The 27,853-nt window shown below is 42.4% G+C and overlaps 3 protein-coding genes across 3 annotated transcripts in view; all 3 read right to left on the bottom strand.

Annotated features, from left to right (window-relative positions):
- Positions 1-789: 789 nt before the first annotated feature.
- On the bottom strand, positions 790-10,281 carry cyp4v2a (cytochrome P450, family 4, subfamily V, member 2a; the record flags this gene model as incomplete). The annotated part of the gene is made up of 11 exons (XM_084071729.1): positions 790-968; positions 1,693-1,872; positions 1,977-2,111; positions 3,814-3,916; positions 5,443-5,619; positions 7,327-7,453; positions 7,886-7,955; positions 8,655-8,845; positions 9,080-9,165; positions 9,783-9,895; positions 10,092-10,281. The coding sequence occupies 11 exons, from the start codon at positions 10,279-10,281 to the stop codon at positions 790-792; spliced, it is 1,551 nt and encodes a 516-aa protein (XP_083927855.1).
- The window catches only part of LOC311033576 (ecto-ADP-ribosyltransferase 4-like), a 178,267-nt gene continuing 158,790 nt past the window's right edge, over positions 8,377-27,853 (bottom strand). The window contains exon 4 of the transcript XR_014599500.1: positions 8,377-8,502. The gene's annotated coding sequence lies outside the window, so the exon portion shown is untranslated. The remainder of the gene's footprint in view (positions 8,503-27,853) is intronic.
- On the bottom strand, positions 10,981-17,691 carry tlr3 (toll-like receptor 3). The gene is made up of 5 exons (XM_084079315.1): positions 17,264-17,691; positions 15,636-16,119; positions 14,694-14,888; positions 12,345-14,212; positions 10,981-12,081 (listed from the first exon to the last, which is right to left on the bottom strand). Exons 2-5 carry the CDS (start codon positions 16,077-16,079, stop codon positions 11,844-11,846), a joined length of 2,745 nt encoding a protein of 914 aa, XP_083935441.1. The 5' UTR covers positions 16,080-16,119; positions 17,264-17,691; the 3' UTR covers positions 10,981-11,843.

The following is a 27,853-nucleotide window of genomic DNA, read 5'->3' as shown; positions in this document are numbered from 1 at the left end:
CACACACACACACACACACACACACACACACACACATACACTCATGACATATTTCCATAGAGCGGAAAACAATGTTTCAAACATGCAGCGGTAAGTGTATGTTCTTATAAATGTCTTATTACATTATGCTTTGATGCTTTGAGATCATTACTTTTTATCAGGCAAACTGAAAAATAGGAAGAAAAAAAAGGCACTTTTTTTTTACTATACTGGGGCACCATAATGAATATATTATAATACATCTTTAGAACCATCCAACCTAACATCCACCAAAGCGTTTTTAATGAACAAATAAGTGCAAATTATACAGCAGATAGAACTTTTTTAGACTACAAACAGTTTATGTGTGGTCTGCACACCTCTGCCTCTGATTTACCCTGTATTCATAACGTGGTGTATCTTTCCTTTACATGCTTGATTCAAACATTACAATGCACAACTTGCCACTGTGTGGCCTGGAACATGAAAGGCATTGAGGGTAATGCAGTTGTCGCATAGTTCTCTTACACAATTCACATTTCAAAATGAACCAACTAACTAACTTTCCAAAGGCCATTCAGTGTCTGATTAATTGTTTTCTACCTACAGTAGATTTAATTTTTGTACATTTTAAGCTGAGCTCGCTTTCCATTGTTACCTCAGCCAGGTGTACAATATTTTTAAATGTGACACAAAAATAGACTAAATACAGTAGTAAGAGAATCAGGCTGAACGGATTACATGTATCGATCTGAGAACCACTGGTGTTTAGTGAAACATGTTTGAATCCCTGACCAGCTGCTAACTACCCTAATATCCTGGAGTCTGGCGCTTTCTCCTCTCCAGTTTAATCCAGATACCTTTCTCTGGACGTAGGATCAGCTCCCCTACTGGCCGGAGGTCTTCGCGTTTCTGACACGATTCAATGTTGAAGTAGCGCAGAATCGATGCCAAGATCACCTTTTCCTCCATGATTGCAAAACGCTGACCTGCACAGAGTCACAAAGGGATGGGACTGCTTCAGTGTATAATTATTTGTCTTGACTAAAGCACACCTTAGCGACAGCAGGTTCATAGGATAATAGGAAAATCCAAGCATAAAATGAGAGAGTGCTCCCGGACGGACACTGTCTGGAACTAATCTGTCTGGATACGATATTTTGGTCCTTAGACCTTCATCAAGGTCTAAGGATACAGTATGTCCTGATGAAAGTCTAAGGACCGAACCCTTGTTACTGAATAAAGTATCTTTTGCAAGTTCCAGACAGTGTGCTGGATCACTCTCTGATTTTTAAGCATAGTCATGGTTCTTATCATATCCTGTAGGCACCCATCCATGCACACAGTGGGTACATACACACATTTCCGTTCGCGACCGTTCCGCGTCCGTTTCCGTTCGCCGGAAGTCCCATCCACTCCCATGTTAAAAAACGGAAGTCCCATCCACTCCCATGTTAAAAAAACGGGACCGTGGTCCCGTTTTTTTAACATGGGAGTGGATGGGACTTCCGGCGAACGGAAACGGTATGAAACGGTCGCGAACGGACATGTGTGTATGTACCCACACACGAGATCGCACACACACACGCACGCACGCACGCACGCACGCACGCACGCACGCACGCACGCACGCACGCACGCACGCACGCACACACTTACCTATACATTTGATCTTACCTATACAGTTGATCTTACCTATACAGTTGATCTTACCTATACAGTTGCGGAGGCCAGCGGAGAAGGGTATGTATGCATATGGATGCCTCCCCATGGATTTCTCTGGCAGGAAGCGCTCCGGTCTGAACTCCTCAGGGTCAGGGAAGTAGCGCTTGTCGCGGTGCAGAGCGTAAGGTATCATGATGGCGTTTGCACCTTTGGGGACCTTGAAACCATCTGTGGCCACAGGAGCAATTATTTAGCTGTGGAAAAGGGGGGGAGGCGGGAATCGCCCACCGAGTCATTCCTACCCATGATGAATAGCCTACTATATCACTCACTGATCTCACAGTCTTCACCGATGCTACGGGCGAAAAATGGCACGGAGGGGAAGAGACGCAGAGACTCCTTAACCACACACTCCAGGTACCTGAGCCTCTTCAGGTCCTCTGTGTTAACAGGCCGGTCAGAGTCACCTACAGCAAAGACAGGACAAATATAGCAGTGGTTCTCAAGCTTTTTCATGTCAAGGACCCCCAAATTAACAATATTGTTTGCCACAGACCCCCATCCACGAAGTAGATTGGCTATTTTCAAGTAGCTGATAGTATATAGGGTTCAAGTGGTTAAACTGATTTTGATGCTATATTAACTAATTTAGCTGGGAACCGCCTGGAACCCCCTCAAGGACCCCTGGGGGTCCCCGGACCCCGGAAGTACAGGACAAATTTCTGAAATGATTTAGAATTAGAAAATAATTAGGAAACAAGAAAAAAGGGATAATTACTCGTCGTGACCCATAAAAATGGGTCTCTACCCATTGTTTGGGAGCTGCGCTACAAAGCCAAAGTGCAGTAACTAACTTTTTTGACTTGTTTGTGTATCCCAAAGGTCAAATTAGCCTTTGTGATTTTGGGGGATAAACGATTACCTCAAGAACAGATATACAACTAGTGCAATGTCACTTATATGCCGATATCTCATTTGACTGACCAGTTGAAACACTTTTAAACCCATTTATCAGTAAAAAATAAAAAACGTAGTTACTGCACTTTGGCTTTATAGGGCAGCGTGCTACAGTATACTCCCTATAGACATGTGATGTGTTATTTCAACGCAGGAAACAGCTACTGTAAACGTAGCGGGCTAATGCATTTAACATTGGACACTGCAATTTGCTGTTGGGAAAAGATGTCACATTAATATTCTGAATCGAGTGGATGTCGGGATGCCAGAGGACAGCTTCAGATATCCCCCCCGTTCCACTGCGATTTGGACCAGCGCAAACGTTTGCACCTAATCTCGCCACAGGGGCCGCTGGGCTTATGTAATGGAAACCGTGTCGGCCGTAGTAATGGCCACTCACCACACACACACACACATAACATGGCTGTCACGTGGAAAACGTGTATGTCCTGTCCAAAACCGTTCCCTTTTTTATTATCATTTTAAAAACATTTTAAAACAGTGAAAATAGTCGATCTACAAGCTACAAGCTTGTAGGTCTGCTATTTTCACAACTTTTGTGGGACACCTTTGTATGATCAAGTAGGGCATTAATTTACGAGGGAAAAAAATCAATATATAGATACAAGGTTTCTGCCTGACGGCGATGATAACTCAATTACTCTCCCTATATATTTTGTCTTGGAGCTTTGTGTGCTGTAATTATCCATGTTACACACTCCCCCAGACTGGACAAATCGTTGCTGTCGGGTGGAAACCGTTCCTTTCTTCTTATTATTTAAAAAAACGATTGAAAATAGCCGATCTACAAGTTCACAACGCCTCAGCGTTGTGAGCTTGTAAATCTGCTATTTTCAATAGCATCTGCTATTGAAAATAGATCTGCTATCTGAAGATAGATCTGCTATTTTCTATAGCAGATCTAAAAGCCCTACTCTTCTTGTGCTTGTAGATCTGCTATTTTCACGACGTTTGTGCGACGTTCTCGTATGACGAAGTAGGGCATCAATATTACGGAGAAAAAAAACATGAAAAGTTGAAATGTGGAGATACAAGGTTTCTGCCTGACAGCAACGAAATGACGTGCGACACAGAGGAGTCAAATAAAGACCCTCTGGTCTGGAAAACAGATGATGTCATGGAAGTGAGCCGGTGGAGGAAGGCGACCCCGGGGGACACGCCGGGCCCGGGTGACGTGATGGCGGTCTTTACCAAACACCTCCTGCAGCTCCTGCTGAACCTTAGCCTGGATGTCAGGGTGACAACCCAGCAGATGGACCGACCAGTTCATGGATGCCGCCGTGGTGTCGTGACCCTGAGGAGGTTAAGAAGAAAAGAAAGGAAGGAAGGAAGGAAGAAAGGAAGAAAGGAAGGAAGAAAGAAAGAAAGAAAGAAAGAAAGAAAGAAAGAAAGAAAGAAAGAAAGAAAGAAAGAAAGAAAGAAAGGAAGGAAGGAAGGAAGGAAGGAAGGAAGGAAGGAAGGGGAGAGAAGAGAGAGATAATTGTCAACATAATCAACCAATGAATCCCTCTAGATCAGGGGTTTTCAACAGGGGGTCCGGGACCCCTAGGGGATCCTCAGAGTTAATACAGGGGGTCCGCCAAATCTTTGTGTGGTATGATTTTTTTTTTTTTACATTAACCACTTGAACCCTAGCATCCCTTTTCTGAGGAGAACTTTAGCCAAAAATAGCCGATCTACAAGCTCACAACGCCTCGCGCTGCGAGGCGTTGTGAGCTTGTAGATCGGCTATTTTTGGCAAAGAGTTATAGGCGTAGAGGGAAAAAAGAGCAGCAAAAGTTTAGCTGAAACACAATTTTATACAATGTAGAGGGGGTTCCTGCTTCATCTCTCTCTCAGCAAACTGGGATATCGAACATCCCAGTTTTTTCCATCTACACCAAATGTCTTTGCCAAGTTGGCTTTGTACTTGGAATGCTTTTTTCTTGGGATGGCCGATATTATCGGCCTCCTGATATTATCGGCCGATATTAGCATAAAAATGTAATTTCGGAAAATATCTGTATCGGTTTTTATTTAAAGGAAAAAAGGACATAAGTTTGGTGTGTGTGATATGAAATGTGAGCTTACCATAATCACAGTAATCCCTAATCATATTCCATCATATTCAAGGGCTTTTGGAGAGAAATGAGACACTTTAAAATGACAGCACTGCAGAGGGCAGGTGCGTGTGTCTGTGTCCAGCGGACACTCGTTGATGCTCGTTAATGTTATAGGCGTCAAGGCAATTATGCTTCTGCACTGTCAAATAGGCCAACATCTAACCTTAGTGGGACTCATTCAAATGACCATCAGTGAGTCCCGACACTCACTTCATTGAAAACCTAACAACATCACTGTGTTATATTAGATTTATTAGATATTATATTGCTATTATAGGTAGTTTATTTTATTAGATATGTGATGTTGATACCTGACAATTAGTTGACTTTTGGTGAAAAAGCCTGCATATATCGATATCAGTTGATATCGGTATCGGAAATTAGGAGTTGGACAATATCGGAATATCGGATATCGGAAAAAAAAAGTCAATATCGAACATCCCAGTTTTTTCCATCTACACCAAATCTCTTTGCCAAAAATAGCAGCTCTACAAGCTTTAGATCGGCTATTTTTGGGGTTGCTGGGGTTCAAGTGGTTAAACACACCCACACTCCCTCTCCCCCTCACACACACACACGCACGCACGCACGCACGCACTCATGCCACGCACGCCACGCACGCACGCCACGCACGCACGCACGCACGCACGCATGCACGCACAGACTCCTTAACACAGGTATTAAACGAGCACTATATCATGCAATTGATCTCTCTCACCCTGAACATGAAGGTATCCACTTCCTCCTGGATGTCCTCGTGGCTCAGCTTTTTGCCGTTCTCGTCGGTGGTCTTCAGCAGCATGTCCAGGAAGGCCCTCCTCTTCTTCATGCCCTGATCAGACTCGCTGTCTGACTCGTAGTAGTGCTTCAGGTAGTGTGCTCTCTCATAGATCACCTGCAATCAGTGGTGATTTTACTTAGTAAAAGTATCAATACTGCAATGTAGAAATACTCTGTTACAAGTAAAAGTCTGGTACTCAAAATTTACTTGAGTAAAAGTACAAAAGTATTGGTATCAAAATGTACTTGAAGTAACAAAAGTAGAAAGTACTCATTATGCAGAATGTCCCATTTCATAAGTTTTCAAATGTATAAAAATCTGTTGAAAATAGCAGATCTACAAGCTCACGACGCATTGTGAGCTTGTAGAAATGTCCGAAATCTATTATATAGGGCTGAAGTGGTTTGTATGATAGGGCTGAAGTGGTTTGTATGTTTTGTAATAATAATCAAAATCTACAAAGTAACTAGTAACTAAAGTTTTCAAATATTTGTAGTGGAGTATAAGTCCAGTATTTGCCTCTGAGATGTAGTGGAGTAGAAGTAAAAGTACAGAAAATTGGAAATACTCCAGTAAAGTAAAAATACCTCAAAATTGTTCTTGAGTAAATGTACTTAGTTACTTTCTACCACTGCCTGCAAACAGGGCAGAAATCAGTGGAGTTCATCTATGAGTGTCCTGAAATTGACATGCACTGAACGCAAATATGCACTGAGAGCGGGATAAAGGAGGAAATGATCAGCTTGCTCACTAGAAGAAAAGTGCTGAATACGTTGTATACAACCTGATGTCGCCTCTATAAAAAAATAAAAAACTGTTTAAAGCTTTTGTTCTACCTCATTGGGGCAACCTTTGACTGGTCTGGTGTTTCTTTATTTGTATACCGCTTCAAATGTTTGACTGGTCTGGTTCTTTATTTGTCTTCTTTTCTTTCTTTTTTGTAAACACACAACACAACATGACATCAGCATGTGACTGCAATTTGTTCTTGTTTGCTGATGACTCAAATGAGAGTCAACCAAAGAATACTATTTTTGGCCAAGATCTCCCCATTGGACAGTAGGATTGCACAGAGGACACTAGCTGGAGAACTCATCCAATGTCCTTTTGACTATGCATGCACCTCATGGTACTCAAGCATCTCAAAGGCACTAAAATCTAAACTAAAGACCTCTCAAAACAAACTAGTCAGACTGCTACTAGACCTCACATGTAGGACTCACCTCACCCCTGCTCATTATGCTAGGGTGGGATGGCTCAGGGTAGAGAACAGAGTACAGCAACTTGCAATGAGCCAAGGTTTCATTCTACTATTATACCACCAAAATGTGGAATGCGGCGAATGCCCTACCAACAGCCATCAAAAAGTGTGACTCCCTACCCTCCTTCAAAACCGCCATAAAAGAGCACTTGCAACTGGACCTGGACTTGTATCGTATTGCATGTTATATGTCTTTCTTGATGAGTTGAATACACAGGTTCACAATGGAAACAAGCCCTCAGGCTTTTTGGTGTTATCCTTTTAGCATGATTGTATAACTGGACCTCTATACTTTTTGCAAACTGTTATAAGTATTCAATCAACCAATCATTCACACCACCCACATACCCCACCCCACACAAAACTCCTATGTCTGCATCCTCATTACAAAAAAACAAGACAAAGAAAAGAAATACAGGAAGAAACAAAACTGTAAAAGAGGCGAGCAGCATTGTTTAACATGTTGATGTTGGGATCCATAACCTTGTGTCCCAGTGCAAAAAAACACTATACAACTCCCCCCAGTGCCCCTGTCCTGCCTTCCCAACCACAACACTCACACTGGAGGTGAAGGAGTGGAGGATCTTCAGCCTCTTGTTATGCTCCTGACCTTCACCAAAGTAGTTGTAGACAAAGTCAGGCCAGTACCATGGCATGCGCTGTCTGCAGCTTACTATGTCACTCATCCTGAAGTCAGAGATACATACAAACACATGGCACACCACCGCAGTGTATCAAGACTGTGTGTGTGTGTGTGTGTGTGTGTGTGTGTGTGTGTCTGTGTGTGTCTGTCCACTGTAGTGTCTTTCCACCATGCTACATGTACACTGTATACTTACAGTACAGTACTGTACTTTCTTTCTTGCCCTGTAATCTGTACTGTTTTTTAAATTGCTGTGCTGTCCTTGGTGACAGAATGTCCCTTGCAGGATCAATAAATATAGTGTCTTATCAAATCTCATCTGTCCCGAGCTCTGTGTTTGATAATCCGTGGTCATGTTTACAGACAGTTCAGGTCAGTCCAAGTCAGGTCGGGTCTGGGGAAATGAGGCAAAGGTTGACAGACAGGCAATAACATCTGTGCACTCCTGAAAATAGGCAGATGGCAGGAGGACTCACTTGTACACACTCTGGACGTACTCTGAGTCGTAATTACTCTGCGCGAAGATGTTCTTTCCCATTGCAGTTTCTGAGAAGGACACGGTAAATGATCACTGGCTGACCTCGCCAAAATAAAAATAAAATACAAAAAAGTCTTCATTGCATGGGTGAGAAAGTAATGAATACAAATACGTTGTTACCAATCAGTTTTGAAGGAGGCAGTCTGTAAATTGACAAAAGAAATACACAGCGAGATCCGCAGTGTTAGTTTAATTCTGAGGGTATGAATATTGACTCATCAGCAGTGGCGTGCACAGACATTTTGAGGGGCAGGTGCTCAAGTAAATTATACTTTTTTTTGTTGACTTGGTCTGCTCTTTTTTCCCTCAACACCTATACCTCTTTGCCAAAAATAGCCGATCTACAAGCTCACAACGCCTCGCGCTGCGAGGCGTTGTGAGCTTGTAGATCTGCTATTTTTTGGCTAAAGTTCTCCTCAGAAAAGGGATGCTAGGTTTCGAGTGGTTATGGTTAAAAGAAAAATCATATCACATAAAGATTTGGCGGACCCCCTGTAGTAACTCTGAGAACCCCCTAGGGGTCCCGGACCCCCTGTTGAAGACCCCTGCTGTAAACTGGGAAAAAAAAAACTTTTTTTCTTCTTTTTTTCAAAAGGGCACTTCTGGTCAAGAGGGCAAAGGGCAGGTGCTCTAGCACCACCTAGAGTCTATCTGTGCACGTCCCTGCTCATCAGAGTCAAAACAATCAAAATGACCATGCCACTTACCACAGATAATGTCCAGTGCACATAGTGTGATGTAGTTGAAGCAGTTGAAGGGGCCTTTGCCCGCTTCCTTCTTCAACTTATCCACCAGGACCTCTGCCTGCTCGTTCATCACCTCCAGGAACTCCGTCAGGATGGAGAAGTTGAAGGTGGGTGTGAGCATCTTCCTCCTCTGGCGCCATTTGGTCCCAGTGCTGAAAGGACATAAGGCGAGGAGGGACTGATAAAAGCCTGATTGATACGTCGGTGCGCGTCTGCACGACGGCGTCACGCTCCGAAAATAGCAGACCTGCAAGCTCACATGTTGAGGAGCATAAATTTCAAAAACGTCTTTATTGGACCCACTAAGTGATGTGCACTTGAAGGGGCCTTTGTGTACCTTCCTTCTCCAGGTGCTGGGCACTTAGTGGCTGCTGAGGATGACTCACCTGGTAAGCAGGCCTGTGCCCAACCACGGGTGGAGGAACTCGTATGCATAAGCCTTTTCCATGTGTACAGGGTTGTTTAGAACTGTCTGCAAACAACACAGTGTGGAGAATCAACAACCACATCACCCGTAATCAAAAAAATATATTGAAGGGCACAGAAAACAAACAAAACATATTGAAAATACAGTCTGGAAATAAATGTTCACATACTGTATATGTTGAGATACATTTTAGCAAGTCAAAAATATTTTTTTTACATTTCACAAAACGTGTGAATTGCAAGATGAATGCAAAGCTGTTTGTTGTATTACATTCCCAGTTGCATACAGTTTCCCCCTACTGATAAACCATGCAAGTTTAGTAATGGACAGTTTTACTGCAATTTGTACTTCAGTAACCTAAACTGAAATTCACTGAGGGTGCGTTCGGAAATTGCGCACCGGAGCGCACTCGCCTATTAGTTTGTATAGGCCAGTGCACTCAGTGCTGTACTTCCAAACGGACCCCTGGATTTAAGTTAGAAGACAATGCTTTGGGGATACAGCCATTTCTCTGGTCCTGGTTTAAGTGCTGTTGAATAATCTCTGAGGAGGCTAGAAGCAGTATTCTGGGTCATGTGAGACAGGAGGATCATTGTTCAATGGAAGATAAATGCATGTATGATGTTGGAGCAGCTCCTATGGTAAATGTCAGTACTGTATACCTCAATAGTTTCAGCATGGAACAGAATGAGGAATGGGACTGGTCCAATCCACGCTTTAAGCAGTGGTGCGTCTCTGAACTTGTCTGTATATCCAATAATCTGACAGAAGAAATCTGAAAATGGAAAATGTGAAAGTATGAGTTTTCAATCATTTTAAAGAAGTCATCTAACTTGCATATAGCATCCCCATGGACCTAAACCGTAGCATTTTGTTTTCTCAAGCTGAAATGTGTCTTGACAATCATAGTAGAATCCAAGCAGTCAAGTAGAATCTAAGCATGCTTTATAGTGTAATGTCATTCCACTCACCTCCAGCATTGGCTTTGAACTGCAGTGCATTACCAATGATGGGTAACATTCCACCAATCTCAGGAATAGGTTTCATCAGGTTCCATTTGTACAGGTATTGCCTGAGCAGCCGGAAGGTCAGGTAGGTAAGGAGTGCAATGAAAATACTAACTCCCAACAGACACACTGTCGAGGTAGCTAAAGCAGCCATCTCTTTAGCAACGTGCGCTTGTGAGATGTTGGCCAGACTAACAGAAACACCTGACTGCCTCCCTGAAGGCTCAGTTGTGGTCTGTTGCTTTCACCCAGTTTCAGCTGGACTCTAGCCTTCACACATGCCTCCTCCTCCTAAATGTTCAAGGGGAAGGGAATTGTATCTGGTGGAACATGGGAGAGATAAACGCACAAACATAGAGATCAAGCCACCCACACACAGGTGACAAGCTGCCACTTTCACTTGAAAACACAATTTTACTTAAGGTTTTTGATCATGCATAGATATTAACTTGAAAATGAATGTACCTTCTTTTCTGAGGCAAAACAAGGCAAAGTATGTATTGGGTAAGAACTTATCCAAGTTCCTTATATTAGTAGCCTAGCTGAATTATGATATCAATACAGTATTTAGAATGGTTGTGAATTTACAAATGTCTAAAATGAATATAACATAAGTGAAAATGTTGAATCATATTTTATAAAGGATCTGATAGTATAGAATGTGTTTAAAGTTTAAATTGAAGTTGTCAGCAAAAAACACATTTAGTTAATCTGGTACAATGTTAAATGTTTCAATGTCTGCACTGAAGCCATTACATTTGCTTGGCTGTTATTTAGATTGTGCTGTATGGTTCCACAACTAGAAATAATAAACTGGGCTAAATTGTTCTCGTTAGAGAAGGGAAAAGCCACAACAAATTCAGCTGTATCACTAGACTGAGTTAATAGTTGCAAAAAGCAACACTGCATCTTACTACACTTTCCACTAGATGTCAGAATTGCACAACATATTACAAGACTATGGAATGAAAATAAATCTCATCAGAAATATATCATCCTAAATAAGGCTTTGCAAAATCCCCATCTCATCTCAACACAAAGCATAGATACCACACCTGAACACAAACCATAGAATTTATTTCTATCAGTATGCACAACTACATTTCACTGCTTTACAGCTTAAAAATACAACTTGAACAGAAAAATCTATCTAAATATGGTGTGATTATGGTTTATATAAGCCCGGTTTAAACTCCAGTGTCATGGATTTGGAGCATTGAATTTGGTACAAACGATAAACTTTTGATTTATATTTTTGATATAAATGTATATCATCAACACCAAACTTGAAAACATGTTAAAACAATAAACTGTTACTACTTCTTAGTAATACAAATGTATCTGTAGTACAAAAAAAATGCCTAAAGCCTAAATATATCCCAAGGGGAAACAGAGACAGACCCTGATGAAGACCTTCTGGGTCGATACCCGTTGGTCAAATGTTCTTGCCTTGCTCTAAATAAATTATATATTTTTTTCACTTAAGACGGAGTGCCTTGGAATACTTTTCTTTGCAAGTCTGCATTTCACACCTTTTTGACAAGCAGTACTTCTTTGGAAACCCTTTTTTGTTCATATATCCCAAGGGGCTTATACAAAATACGATCTCACATAAAGAAAAATATAAGAAAATCTATTCCCATTGAAGCACATACATTTCCCTCTGTATGATATTCTTATATACAAATAAAAACAGTGTACTGTATCAACAGAGTATCATCCATGCTGATGCAGTCTGTTGGTGAGTCCCAGTGCTGTGCGGAGCTGCTGTTGGAAGGCAGGAATCCTCTCCTTGTGGACAGGCCAGTGGAGGACGCAGCGCGGTCGTAACATGCCCCTGCGAAGGAGCAGGGATTGGGACAACTTGTAGTCATGGACATCCTGCAGGAATACCAGAACCACTGAGTCCCTGCTGGCCTCAATCACCTGGTGGAGAGCATGGTGGGCTTTAAACCTGGAATGGGGGGGGGGGGGAGAGAGAGAGAGAGAGAGAGAGAGAGAGAGAGAGAGAGAGAGAGAGAGAGAGAGAGAGAGAGAGAGAGAGGTTGATTCAAGAAGCTATTTTAAAATAAGCATAAACAATTCACCATGCAGTGTGAAGTGAAACAAATGTGATGAGGAAGTCCTTTTCAAGCAAAAGCTTTCACTTCTGCAGTGAGAACAAATATTGTACCATATAATAGAATATATATAAAAGCAAAATGTTTTTTGACTTACTGTCTACACCAGGGGTCTACGAGGAGACTTTCGGTGACAATAAATAAAATCTTCCTGGACTTCCTCATGTTATCCATGATGGATTGTGCCTGTGTAGTGCCGGGCACCGAATCACGATCATCCAGACAAAACATGTACTTCTCGTCCTCCAAGGGAAGCAAACTCAAGGGAAGCAAACTCCTCTCCACCCAGGTACTGTCCTTCAATGCGTGGATGACATAGGCATCATACTCAAACACCCTGCCTTCTTCGACGGTAGCGTCACTGGAACCCAACGTCCGATTGACGAAGACGCTCCAGTAGAAATTAATCCTCCATCCATGGAAACGGACCAGGAGGGCAACTAGCATCGTCGCTATGACAACGGTGCTGCTAAATATATAGAGGGCCTGAAAGGGAGTCATGTCTTGGCAGGACAGAGGGTCAAAACTCCGGACGGTGTGGTTTGAATAGGCAAGTGGGGTATTGCACATGTAATGTTCGTTGAGGTGGTCGTCCACGGTAGTGTTGGTGGTATTCAGCCAGGATACGAACCACAGCATGCTCTCACAGGTGCAGTCAAATGGGTTTCTCTGCATTACAAGCAGGCTGAGGTTGCGCAATGGCAACTTGAACACTTCCGGCCTCACGGCCGTGATCAGGTTCTTCTGCATGCGCAGGACCCGCAGTGAGGTCAGGCCATCAAAGACAGAGTCCTTGAGGTTGTTGAGGACGTTGTAGCTGAGGCTGAGCTCTCTGAGGTTACTCAATCCTCTCAGGGCCTCCAGGGGGATTTCATCCAGCCCAGTGTAGTCCATGTCCAAGGTGGTTAAACTACGGAGCCAATTGAGGAACAACACTGGCCCGCCTGGGTTAGCGCTCTTCCACACCCGTTCTAAATTGTTGTGTTGGAGTCTGAGCACCTTTAAGTTTTCCAGCCCCTCGAACAGCCCATATTTGATATTTGCAATGTTGTTGTTGCTGAGGTCCAGAAGGGTCAGATTGGACAGCCGCCTGAACAGACTGACATCCAGGTCCCCGGTGCTGTTCAAGGCTCTGCTCAGCGTTAGGTACCTCAGGCTGGGCACGTTAACGAAAGACGCGGAGGTCAGCGTTATCGTCTGGCGGTTATTCGAGAGGTTGATTACCTGAACCTGTCCGAGGCCATGGAACTCTTTTCCTGTGAGTTTCTGCCTGATGAAGTTGTAGCCGAGCAGAAGAGAAGTGAGGTTCCCGAGGCTGGAGAATGCCCCAGGGCCGATCCGGGCGATGGCAGTGGCTGTCAGGTTCAACTTCCTGAGAGGTGATCCCGCCAGCGAAACAAACGTCCGATTGGTGAGGCTTTTGAGCGATGCACAGCTAGACCAGCCCATTTCCAGCTTGCTTAGGCTTGTCAAACCTGTGAACGTGTGTTCATTGATATCTCGGATGCTAGTGTGCTCTAAGGTCAGGCTCTCCAGTGCACTTAATGGCTGAAAGGAGAAGGGATCGATAATCGGGGTGGCAGAGCTGCTGCTTTTCACCAGAGCTTTTCTCAAATTTAGCTTTTTCAGATTTCCCAATCCCTGAAACGTGTCCTTGGTCAGGTGTTTTAGTTTGTTGTCCTCCAGGGCCAGAACCTCCAAACTAGATAGCCAATGAAAGGAAGCTTGCTCTATTTTCCCCATGCCATTCCTGGATAGATCCAGCATAGTCAGGTTGGTGCTCTCCAACCCCCGGAAGGTTGTATTTGTGAGTGTAACTAGTTTCACCTCCCGGAGAGAAAGGTAACTAATGGCAGTCCCAGACAGCTGTGAGCTGAGTTTGGAAACTTTCAAAGTGCCCAAATTACATCTGTCCATGGTTACAAATTGGACGCTGGCAATGGGCTTAAAGCAGCCAGATGTGAACTGCAAAAAATACAAGATGGAAAACCCAATTAACATTTACCACCACACAGGAGATGCAACTCTTCCAATTTAGCATGTGCTTCTATGTTAACACACTATTTAGATTATGACTCTGCAATAGTACTCCAACATGATGGATAATATACAAACGATATTAACATTGTTTATGTATACATTTCTTTCTTCCCCTTTCTTTGTATCCTTCAACAGTGATCCGCTCTCACGTTTGTGAGTCTGACTTCACCACTTGTGGATTTCAGACATGGATGAAAGTTGTTGAGTTGTGTAATTAACAACTTTTATTTTAAATAATCAGCAGCCTAATTTTAGATATTATAGATTCCCCTCTGTTGGGGCCAAGACAGAACAATAGCAAGGAACAAATAGGAAACAGAACAATAACTGAAAGGAAGTAGCACTTTCATTCTGGTCATAAATAAGTAAGTAAGGTTCATTTCCCATGTCTCAGTTACTTTCATACCGTTTTCAGGGGCAGAGAGGACATATTGAGGACACGTAGGGACGGTGACTGGCTGAGGAAGGAGAAATCATCTGGGTTCAGGGTAGAGATAACGTTGCCCGACAGGTTGATGGTCTCAAGGCTGGGGAGTTGTGGCTGAGAGCCCAGCCTAGCAGAGGCCAGGTTATTGTAGGATACATCCAGAACGGTCAAGCTCTGTGAATCATGCAAGAACAACCAAGGCAGAATATGAGTTAATGGGACCATTAACTAATATTAAACAGAGTACATTACAGTATACTGAGCTACAGTAGAGCTAGGGTTTGCTCAATGGCATTACTCATATCATTATCGTTATCATTTTACTCAGACAGACTTTTATTATCATTTCAGCATTAAATCAATAACATACCTTCCTTGAACACCCACCTGATTATATTATTTGCTTTTATTTATGATTAAGTGTGTGGAAAAACCCTAACAGTTAGGATGGGTAAATGCAGAGGACGAATTTCACGTATGTGAAAACACAGTGAAAAAAATACCCCACAGTAGTGGGCACCAAATTAAATAATTAAAACTATATGAGTAGGAAAATAAAAACCTGGAATAACATATTTTGAGATGGGGGTCCACGGCCAAATGCATATAATTTTGGGGGCCCTTGACATGAAAAAGTTTGAGAACCACTGATTATAGTAACATAAGTATTTTCACAAATCTGTTAGGATTTAGAAGACATTTGTAGAATCCCCAGAAGCAAAGATTTTAGTTGCAAATATTCGCTTTAAAAATATATATATTCAAAGATCTACAAGCTCATAGCGCGGCACTCTGTGCCAAGCTATGAGCTTGAATATCTGCTATTTTTGAATAGCCAAAGAAATCAAAACATTTCTTAACAGGTTAAGGATTTTTATATTGTCTCCGGCCCTGCCTGGCCCTCCCTTGTCTGTTCAGTACCTGCAGGGCAGAGAAGGGCTCCCCTTTCAACTTCAGCCTGTTGTAGCCGATGTAAAGCCGTGTTAGGTTGACACACTGGCTCATGTCGCTGGTCTTCAGCAGATGCACCTGGTTGCGCACTACGTTCAGCGTCTGCAGCAGAGGCAGTGTCTGACACAAGTCCTCCGTCAGCATGGAGATGCTGTTGTGACTCACGTCCAGATGGAGGAGGCCCCGGTACGGCGCTAGGGAGGCGACGGGTAGCCGCTTCACCAATCTGTTGTGCGACATGTCCAGGCTGGTTATGTTCTTAGGGAGGTCTGAGGGGACCTCCGAGAGGCTGAGGTGGCTGCAGTCGGCGCTGTCATGTTCTACATGGCAGGTCTTTTTCCTGGGGGGACTTTTAAGGCCCAAGGTGAGCCACGCAAAGAGAAGGAGGACGCCGGCGACTCGAAGGGGTTGCATTGTGTGGCAGAGGGTCCTTTATGCCTAACTGTATCCCACACTGCAAGAATAAAACATATTGAGTAAAATAATGTAAATCTCGTGTAATGATCAGTGCTAGGAAGACTATTTCACGTATCCACCATAAACACACACATACAGTAACAAATAAATATGCTCACACACACACACGCACGCATGCGCACACCCACACACACACACACACACGCACACACGCACGCACACACACACACACACACACACACACACACACACACGCAAGTGAAGCTAAAGATGCTTGACTTGTGCCATCTTTTCCATCATATCCTATCGCTATCCTGTATGTTTTAATGGGAAGTTTTACTCCACCATAAATCCTTCCTGATCATGCACACTGGTATCACTATACAACTAGTAGTCTAAAGACAAATCCATCTTTATTACCGTAGTTTATTATCACATCTTACAACAAAGTGGCCATCAGTGTAACATGGCTATCTCTCTCTCTCTCACACACACACACACACACACACACACACACACACACACACACACACACACACACACACACACACATCTCTCTTTACACAGAAAATAAAGACAATATACAGTCCATCAAAAACACTCATCTCTGCTGTATGTGTATGCCATATCTGTATAATGTCTCTCTCTCATGTCTGTCTGTCTGTCTGTCTCATCACTTGTCTCTCCACTCTCCTAAGATTCCCCACTCTTCTTTTCTCTTCCTGAAAACAACTAAAACGATGGAGCCTGCATAAAAACGAATTTCACCAACTGTAAATATAACTCTCTCTCTCTGTCTCTCTCTCATGCTCTCATGTGCTATGTAAGTGTATACCTGCATAAACCTGATATTCAGGTGCATGAGTTTTACATGTGTTTACAAAATAGTGTGTATTATTTTATGCTCAGCACTAGCCATGGATCACACAACGGATGATGAGTCATGTTTCAGGGCTAGCTCTGCACTAGTATGTAGCCTAAAATTACTTCTTACCACCAGTTCGGTCCATTACTGTAAGTTCTGTAACTGAGCTTATAAACCTAAATATAACCTATATATTTTGTGGCTGCATTTTATATCAGCATTAGCCATATGGTTCACATGACGCTCGTCTGTATGACAGTCATGTTTCAGGGCTATATCAGCATTAAATCATAGCATTAGAAGCAGCCGTGCGTACCTTAGTACTAGCAGTAGAGCTGAGCTCATGAACAGAACAGGAGTGTTGACTCCTAGGATATACTGACAGCTCTGGTTCTTCCCTTGGAGGCTCAGTCAGCGTGGTGGTGGTGGTGGTGTTGGTGGAGTGTAGCCGGGCTAAGGTGCACCATGAGCGGATAAGAGAGCCTGGTTCTTTCGGTCGACCCCGGTTCAAATGTCAATGATAACATGTACAGGGACTCAGGGAGTCACACCGCTGCTACCATACGTCACGTCAACACACAGACACACAGGCGCTCACGCACCCACGCACACCCACGTCGCCGTGGAAGTTTCATTTCCTCAGAAACGAAACCAAACTCTTCTGTAAGGCTGGGATCGCGACTTTGAGGAAGGCTCAGACGCTCGAGGCGGCATTTTCCTCTTGAAAGACGGAATTGAGATTCGCCTTTCACACATTTCACTTCCACATCGGCAAACACTAACAAATCCAGACAGTCCTTCGAGACAGTGTGTGTGTGTGTGTGTGTGTGTGTGCAGCAACAGTAACTTTGTTATCTCGATGCCTGAATATAACCACTAGAGGTCAGTTTAGCAACGTATATAGATTGCTTGATGTTTGTGCTGTAAATCCTATTATTATACTGTATCACTGGGGGACAGTAAATTAAGTGGTGTTTCACTATAAATACAGGTGTGTGGATTTGGTTTGGTTTGGTCCTCGTCATTTTACTCTGTTCTGGTTTGAGTGGACATTAAATGGTTCTCAGCATGTAGCCCACTGCAAGCATGCATGAAAGTAATGACTAACATTGTATTTTTGTTCAAGTTCAAAGTAGGCTAAGTTCTGTGAGAAGAAAATCAGGTAGGCTACTGGCTACTACTAATCCTATCACCTGACTTTGACTGATTGGCTAGCTGCTAGACCAGGGGTCTTCAACGTTTTCAGACCAAGGAAAGGACCCCCTAGCTGAGACTGAGAGAGAGATGAAGCAGGGACCCCCTCTATATTATATAAAAATGTGTTTCAGATAAACTTTTCCAGCTCTTTTTTCCCTCTACACCTATAACTCTCTGCCAAAAATAGCCTCGCAGCGCGAGTCGTTGTGAGCTTGTAGATCTGCTATTTTTTGGCTAAAGTTCTCCTCAGAAAAGGGATGCTAGGGTTCAAGTGGTTAATGTAAAAAAAGAAAATCCTATCACACAAAGATTTGGCGGACCCCCTGTAGTAACTCTGAGGACCCCCGAGGGGCCCCCTGTTGAAGACCCCTGTGCTAGACATTTACTGAAAACGTGTGGGTTGATGGCATGGTGTTGGTTGTCCTTGCCTCATTCCCTTTTGCCTCAAACTGTAAAGGGTCATCATGAGTTAGGAAAAGACCTGTGAGTTCCTCTCTTTGCTTTACACTTGAACATCCTGGGTGTTGATTTGACTAAGAGTGACAACTGTGTTAAATTAACACGTAGGAATGTGAGAAAACATCAGAGTAGAAGGAGACTGACCCACAGTAATAACACAGCTTTCGCTGGAACCATATATTGACACTTTCTCTGTTTCTCTATACAGAGACAGGAGCTGAAGCCATTCTGCCAGTCTTTATCACCACCCTCTGGAGGGCACTAGAGGGACATTAGAGAAATGAAACCTGCAAATGGTGGTACTCTTCTCCAGGTGGTAATAATGATAAAACTGTCCAGGAATGAGTGTTATTTTTTTAGATGAGCACAGTAATTCATGTTTTTGTTGGTAGTGCTGGGAAGGCAGACTTAACATTGCTTTCTATTATTGGTTTCTTCACATTTCTAGCTGAAATCTGATGATGTAACTAACCTTCACTGCTTAACTCATTCAACTGAGTATTATGGTATAATAGGATATTGCATGATTTAGTTTTTAATCTAACTAACTCTAAAATGCATATTTCAGACATATGCTCTTCCATATGCATGTGACCCTAAGCAGCCATCATGGCAGCTTTGAGAGACAGCAGAGGTCGGGACCTTGTCCTTAACAAGGAATACCCATCTGGCAGCAAACCTGGGAATTGCTGGTGGCTGCTTGCTGTGTTATTAGAGGTGGGTATGTGGATTTGTTTTTTAGCAGAGGTAGGATTATGTTGTTGTCTGCCTCCATATGACTAGTATAAAGGGTGTTTTATTGACTCTAGTCAGCATTAGACCTCAGTCTGTTTTTTTCTGTCACTAGATGAAAGGATTGTGGGCGAACACTGGATGATATGGACAAAATCATATATCACAATATTTTTTTACTATTAACTCTATTGATCTTGTGACGGTAATATCTTATTGTGGTGATAATATACGGCAATGTTTTTTTTTTTTAAGTAAAAAAAATATAGCGAAAACAGCAGATCTACAAGCTCACACCGTGTCGTATCACTTTGCCTGAATGTCTGTGGGTGTATACTAAAGACCAGCGATTATAGTATGTCCTTGACAGGGAGAAGGTGGGATAAGCCTCCAACTGTCAACCTCCTAGACTGTTTACCATCAGTGGACTGCACACAAAGGGGACAGACTCATATAGTCTAATATAATTACTATATAGTCCTTCCTTTCTGTCCTTTTCTTCTTCCTTATCTCCCTCTCACTTTGATTGATCTGTTGGTGTTCTGTCAATAGACATGGAGGGAGGTCTGATCTCTCTGACTCATCTCGTGACATCATGAAGGCTCAGTGACTCAGAAGTGGAGAGGGTCTTCTCTTCTACACCACGTGACTGTTGCTACAGGAGGGAAATGGTGAGTAGAAAGGCTGAGGGCGCTCTCTGGTGTCACACATATAGCTGATAGAAGATGTTTTTAATTCTGAAAACTGTAATTCTAAGTAAAAGGTTTTCACATTTTCTCAGCTCAAAATACATCTTTGGGAAAATAATTTAACCTTTTAATTGTTTTTTAGAACGAGTGACCGCCCGCCCCCCATCCATTGAGTTCAATGGACAGGTGTCTATACTTTTATAATGTAAAAAAGTGACAATTTAACAGATTTAACTGAAAGTGAAAAAATGGAACAGTGAAGAATTTCACAGTGCTTTCAATGTTAATGCAAACCATGAACAAATAATCTGCAATACTAGAGTACACTCATATTGTATGACTATGATGAACATTTGCATGATTGATCAATGGGTATATTTTACACGTCAGCCATGTACACAGCAAGAGTGTACATCAATGTATGAGCAGCATTAGCATACAGTAAACACAGCAATAAATATGCATATGACCACATACTCAAACTGCGCTCAATAATTATCTGACAGCAAAAATCATCAGCCTCCATGGGACAATAAATTAACAGTTTATTATTAGACCAACCAACGCTCAATGCTTATATTGCTGTGAGCAACACCTTCATTAATTTACAGCACAGGGTGACAACATCAATTAGGTAGCCTACTATTGGTCTTTAATTTAATCACATTTTTATTAGAATGTGGCTCGAGCCCAACTAGAATGAGCTATAGGCAGTCAGAATACAGACGGCCAACAGACGTTGTATGAAAAGTGAATTGTGGTTGACCAAGATGCAGTGGGATGCATCAATTCCCAGTTCATTGACAGTCACAGCTGTTATTGCATTCATTAGAGGTGTTGTGCAGAATGTAAACAGTCAGACCTGCAGTGGTGGAAAGTAAACTAAGTACAGGTACTCAAGTACTGTACTTAAGTAAAAGAAATGGAGGTACTTTTACTTTACTGGAGTATTTCCAAATTGTCTATACTTTAACTTCTACTCCACTACTTCTCAGAGGCAAATATTGTACTTGAAAACTTTAGTTAGTTACTTTGCAGATATAAATTATTACATTATAAAACATACATTAACCACTTTAGCCCTATTTTATACATAGGCTATTTGAAAATAGCAGATCTATAAGCTCACAACGGGTTGCATCGCGACGCGTTGTGAGCTTGTAGATCTGCTATTTTCAAACCTTTTAGTACTTTTGATACCAATACTTTTGTACTTTTACTCAAGTAAATTTTCAATTCCGGACTTTTACTTGTAACAGATTACTTCTACATTGCGGTATTGATACTTTTACCTAAGTAAAACATTTGAGTACTTTTTCCACCACTGCAGACCTGCCCTCTGAAGCTTCATATCAGCCTGACTTGACCTTCACATGCAAGAATCACTTAGTTTACAGTAAGTAGCTCTTTATTGCTACAGCCGGCGGACCACCCCGTCACTATGACTCAGACATAACCATATACTGTATGGGGGCATGCCCATATATGGGCATATACTGCTGACATCAGGGATCTCCATATATGGACATATCGGTCGAATCGGTTGTGCGACTAAGTGTGAGCTCTAGTATATTAAAATTGTCTTATGGGTCACTATGACTCAGACATAACTATAGCCGATAGAGTTCCCACTGCAGCTACACCCACATATGGCGTGTGTCATGTTGACTAATATGATCTCCATATATGGGCATATTGGTCGGATAGTTGGTGCGACGTAGGTGTGAGGACTGTGCAGTGGCCCGAACAATAATACAAAATAAATGTTATATATATTACTATCAAAGTAGGCAGACCCCCTGTAGTAACTCTTCCTGTTGAATCCTGGACCATCCTGTTGAAGTGGTTTAGAGGCAGTTTACGGATAGCAGAGACATGACAGCAGGCAGGATCACTGGAGCCCGTGAATAACAAATTAAAAGTCGTGACTCCACCCTTAAAGAGGACCTAAAGCGACAGGCATTAACAAACACCTGTGTGTGTGTGTGTGTGTGTGTGTGTGTGTGTGTGTGTGTGTGTGTGTGTGTGTGTGTGTGTGTGTGTGTGTGTGTGCGTGTGCGTGTGCGTGCATGCAACGTGTATGTGTGTGTGCTGTGTGCACGATTTAATGCAGTCATGCAGAAAGGAGAACTGAGGGGGGTGGTTGCTCCATCAAAGAGAGTGTGAGTGTGAGTGTGTAAATGTCAATGAGCGAGCGAGCGAGTGAGCGTGCGTGCGTGCGTGTGTGTGTGTGTAAAGGGTAAATCTCCACTCCTCCACTCACGGGTTGACTGGATGTGTGAGTGGTGTTTGAACACATCGGAGGGAAGCAGAGGTAAGTTTGCGATCACTGCCTCTGCTCTGTTATGCTCTAGTGACGGTCAAACTGTACGATGACTATTTAATAACTCATACGGCTTAACCTCATATGTGAGGTATTTACATTTTGACCATATATGGGGATAAATGATATTGGTCAGAATTGTTGTTAATGTACATGAATGAAATTGGTATTGTGTGTGTGTGTGTGTGTGTGTGTGTGTGTGTGTGTGAGTGTGAGTGTGAGTGTGAGTGTGAGTGTGTGTGTGTGTGTGTGTGTGTGTGTGTGTGTGTGTGTGTGTGTGTGTGTGTGTGTGTGTGTGTGTGTGTGTGTGTGTGTGTGTGTGTGTGTGTGTGTGTGTGTGTGAGTGACACACTGATCAGCATGTTTGACTATTGCTGTTTTTATTGCAAAAAGGAGAATGGAGTATACTATGCCCGCAGATCGACAAGCTCACAACGCGTCGCAACGCTTGGCGATTGGCTATTTTCTGTAGAGCGAAGACATTTTAGGTAGAGTGAAAACAGAAAAGTCACTAGTATTGAGCCCTATGGGACTCTGCTCAACAACGTGTGGGGTTTTTGTTTTTTACAGAGGATTTTATGGTATACAATGTATAATAGGATGGAGGAGAATGGGGATGGGAGGTAGAGTAATCTAGAGCAGTGGTTCTCAAACTTTTCCTGTAAAGATTGTTAAAGATTTTCAAAGATTTTTTTTTATAGCAGACCTAAAAGCTCGGCTATTTTCATGGATTGGTTGATTGAATGAATACTTTATTAACAGTTTGCAAAGACAAGCACAGGGAAGTACAGTTCAATACAAGGTCTGTTAAGAGGAAAGAAACCAAGAAAGCACTATGGCTTGTTTCCATTGGGGTCCTTTGTACTCAATTCATCCAAACATTTAATGACAGACAAATATACGGGCCTATGTAAGTCTAAAGTGGTTCAACTGATTTAGATGTTATATTAACACATTTCGCCCCAAACCTCACTTTGAGAACCACGCATTCAAGAGGAGAGAGGATCTGTATGCAGGAGAGGAAGATAAATATCTTTACAGAGGTAGGGACACTAGTAGAGGCTTCTCTCTGCCCTCTGCAGGGAAAAACACCCACTGCAGTAGATCTCCCTCTGCCCACTGTGCTGCTGACCAATGATGAATAGAGGTCACACTCTGAGCTCTACCACTGGTGTCAGCTGGGAGCTACTCACACATACACACGCACATGGACGCACGGCCATGCTCGCGCACGCATACAGACACACACACACACACACACACACACACACACACACACACACACACACACACACACACACACACACACACAACACACGGCTCATTCCAGAACGTGGTGGATAATGGACTGAAGCAGAATGCGCGAAAGTACGCAAACAAACACACAGAGACACATAAATCTCTCGTGTGGATGTTTCCAGAGTCACATTGATGTGAGAGAATGGCCAGTTAAACAAACTGTTCACTACGGTATACATGCAAAACATTCAACCTGAATCTGGTATCCTGAAACATCCTGTTAAGGATGGATACAAAAAATGGCATGTTTTTCATCAAGAGAAATGTTTTACCTATTGATTGTGATGAACTCAACTAAAACAAATAATTATAAATTATTAAAAAAATTAATTACACCGATTTTCTCTTAGATTTTTCCAAGCCATATATTTTATATTTCCCACCACAAAACAACACACCATGCATCAGCTTTATGTGTTACTGACATACACAGGCTACGTATGTCAGTGTGATTTGAACAATGCAGTGGTAGGAAGTATCTAAGTACATTTATTATTTATCATTATTATTTATTAAGTACACTTAAGTCCACTTAAGCACAATTCTATACTTTAACTTTACTTGAGTATTCCCATTTTCTTTTTATAATTTATACATCTACTCCACTACTGTACATATCAGAGGCAAATACTGTACTTTATACTCGACTATAATTATTTGAAAACTATAGTTTTTTTGTAGTTACAAGTTACCTCAGATATTTGGACCTACAAGGTCACAATACGACACGACACGTTGTGAGCTTGCAGATCGGCTATTTTCAATTTATTGAATAAAAGGAGAAAAAAAAGAAGAAAACATTTCTATATTTTGGTAATTGCTACTTTTTTTTAAATAAATAAAAAATGAGTACCGGTACTTCTTCCATCACTGGGGTGTTGTTGATGCAGTGACAGTGTGCTTCCTCTCATTGGCAAGTGAAAACCACTGGATGCTGATTCAGGTGTCTTCACACCACTGCTGCTCTGTTTCCCCCGTGGATGACAGGAAGTCAATACGGCAGTGGAAGCATCAGGGTAGATGTATAGCTCTACACTACACTGTACTCTCACTGCACTGCAGCCTGCTGCCCAGCCCACATAGTGCTGAATGAGGCACACTAGTATTCAAGAAAACCTGTAAGCTACTCTACCGGGACTTAGGGCTGGGCAATTAACCGAATATATATATCAAAACCGATATTTAGAACCAATGACCGACTTAATCTTGCTATAGGTTAATTGTATAATTGACTAAATCAATTAGTCTGATTGACCACTTAACCCTATATCATTCTCTTTGTTGTACAATGGTGGTGTACACAAATAGTGAAAATAGCCGATCTACAAGCCCATCACAAGATCTGCTATTTTCCCGCTTTTTTTCTTTTTTTAATTAAATAATCGTTAATTAATCGTAATAGAGGCAAAGATTTGAAATAATCATGATATTGTTCTGAAGTCATAACGCTCAGCCCTACCATGACTATAGATTTCAAGTATCTTATCGTACTGCAGAAGCAGTAAGGATACTGTAACGGGTATTCCTACTGTTCAACAAAAACAGCACAAAACACCTGTAGACAACAGAAAATGAAGAAGTTGGCTTTGTGTGGTGTAGATCGGTGTGCGTGCGTGCGCGCGCTTGCAGCAGTGTGTGAATGCTTGTGAGCGCCTGTGCACCTCATCAAAGTTCAAATTCTCACTGTCACCTTCCGTTGCACTCTGTCACATCATCACTTAAAGTGTTATGCGCTGAAAGTTATGTGGGTCTGCATAAACGCTGCCTGCCTGCACCTCTCCCTCCTCGGCCCACGGAGCTCTGCTCTCTTGGCTTTAGCCACGGGGGCTTGGCAGGGGGGCTCTTCCTGGGTAGAACTGCGGAGAACGCTGGGCATCAAGCTACAAGCTGTGTGGGGCAAGTGGCGTTATCAGGGGCAGATTAGACCCGTCCAACCCCAGATCGAGCGCAGGGAGGCGGGGAGATGTTCATGCCAGCACCTTAAGCCTTGACTACATATCCTGTTAGTGCCAAGAACCTAAACCTGTCACTGATGGTCACCAGCTGCTGAAGCCTGCAGCTCATCTAAGAAGGCAGATGGATGGAAGAACCCTGGGGGGGGGGGGGGGGGGGGGGTAGGGGGGTTGTTATGAAAGCTTATGACATACCAAAAGCATATCTTAAAACTGCATTCCAGAAAGAAGCCCTCAATATTGGCCCTGCTATATGTGCTTCCTAAAACTTTGTGTTTGTAGTACTGTAGTTATCAAAGTAGGCTCCAATTGTTTACTTTAACTCTAATTCACTAGAACTGATCCCAGTTATACGAATGACTATTCTACTCTCACCATGACTGTTATCTCTTATCCACAAGTTTCCGAGGGCATTGTGGGCATCACTTCCTGTCGATTTGATCCCTGATACCTGATCAAATCGACAGGAAGTGATGCCCTCAATGCCCTAGGAAACTTGTGGATAGTTGACAATAAGTTATTATGACAGGCTCAACAGTTGGACAGACGATAGCCACGGTTTCAAGATCACAAAACACCCTTTATTTCCATGCGGCTACACACTGCTTGCCATGCCTTTGGTGTATACTGTCGTACATATAGCCACAACAAGGAAATAAACCTACTTTTACAAAGGAGAGCAGATGGTAACTTCTGGCCGGACAGTGGTTCTCGCTGAATGTTTGTGGAGGTGACTGATTTATCCTGTTGTGGTGGATAAAGGTGCGCAGACACAGACACCCAGCTCTGAGTCCAAATAGGGTTTGACTCAGGCCAGGCATGACTGCTTAAATCAGCCATCCTCCATCCCACAGTTATCTATTGGTTGTTTTTCACTCACGACTTTACAATATTGTTTGAATATTGTTGGGGCTCGGCATAACACTGTATCTCCAAAATTACATTTCCTGTGGTTGTCAAATGAGTTTGACATACTGTACAGTGTTGTGATAATATTCCATCCGGCACTCAATATTGACTGAATACAATGTTTCATTCTGATGCAGTGATTAATAGATTGGAATATATGTGCTACTCCATAGCCAGCTCATTCTCCGCTGAAATACAAACACATAAAAAAGCAGAACACAAAACAAGTGTTGAATGCCTGTCCGCCAAAATTTAGGCCACACAGACACTTGAAGTTAAAGTGTTGTTCGATCAGAGGTAGCATGCATCACATAATTATATCCTGGTTTTAATCCAATATTCGATCCTGTGCCTCTCCTCCACTGTCTCTCCCACAGCAGCAAATCAGTTTGTGTGTGTGTGTGTGTGTGTGTGTGTGTGTGTGTGTGTGTGTGTGTGTGTGTGTGTGTGTGTGTGTGTGAGTGTGAGTGTGTGTGCGCGTACGTGCGTGCGTGTAATGTAAATGTTTCATTCAGGACTTGACTTAGCCATTTTCCTGCAGGCATGAGGTGTGGTAATTATGTATAGCTTACTTTCCCTTTATCCCTATATAAATGGCTTATGTGAGGTTATTGAGGTTATTGGGGCTATATTGCTCACATTGTAGCCTAATTCCTGTGTGATTATGTAGCCTCTGTGATGTTTGACAGATTATGTTGACAATGAGTGTTGTTTAACAAGTATCACCCGGCTGGTGTCTGTGGTACGTACAGTATAAACTGTTGAATTGCAGTTCATAAACTCACTTAGGCATTTCCACAAAAAAATATTGTTTTACATTAACACCCCATTATGTAGGATTACTTCCTCTTTGGGGCCAAAAGTGCCTCCCACATATTCTATTTATTTGACTGACTGTAAAGGCCAAATACGGCTTACTGCCTGCGATTTTGATTGATTCAGTTTGGGAGGTTCAGAAGTTAAAACCTTAGAGAGGATTTATCACGCTTAACATTTTTCTGCCGTTTTTGTCCACTTCAGTGGATCCCTCTTTGGCCTTCAAGCAAATATGTTCCTGCATCATATGGCCAAATTAACCTTCATATTTATTTATGTCTCTTTTGAACCACCAGATTCATTACCAAATAAGGGAGAAGTGTATTCGGGGGTTCATCCTAGGACATGTGTACCTAATCATACTTTAGTCCTGAAGAAGACTAGTCTCTGCTACTGTATGATAAGTTACTGTTACTTGGCACACTGTATGGTACCTCCCAAGTTCTTTGCACTTTTAATCTCAGATTTATCGAGTGCTTTAAAAAGAGAGACAGAGGGTTTTGAAATTAGTCTTGTTGTTTTTTGATTAT

The sequence above is a fragment of the Gymnoscopelus microlampas genome, assembly GCF_963454915.1.
Source record: "Gymnoscopelus microlampas genome assembly, chromosome: 2".
In the NCBI taxonomy this organism is placed as follows: Eukaryota; Metazoa; Chordata; class Actinopteri; order Myctophiformes; family Myctophidae; genus Gymnoscopelus; species Gymnoscopelus microlampas.
This window is presented reverse-complemented; position numbering and strand designations above follow the sequence as displayed.

Bases quoted from the DNA above. Each gene is read 5' to 3' on its own strand.
- tlr3 (XM_084079315.1), bottom strand. From the start codon at position 16,079: ATGCAACCCCTTCGAGTCGCCGGCGTCCTCCTTCTCTTTGCGTGGCTC. The intron at 14,213-14,693 runs GTATGAAAGTAA...TATTTTTTGCAG, and splicing joins CCTCTCTGCCCCTGAAAACG to TTCACATCTGGCTGCTTTAA. The intron at 12,082-12,344 runs GTAAGTCAAAAA...CCCCCATTCCAG, and splicing joins GTAGACCCCTGGTGTAGACA to GTTTAAAGCCCACCATGCTC.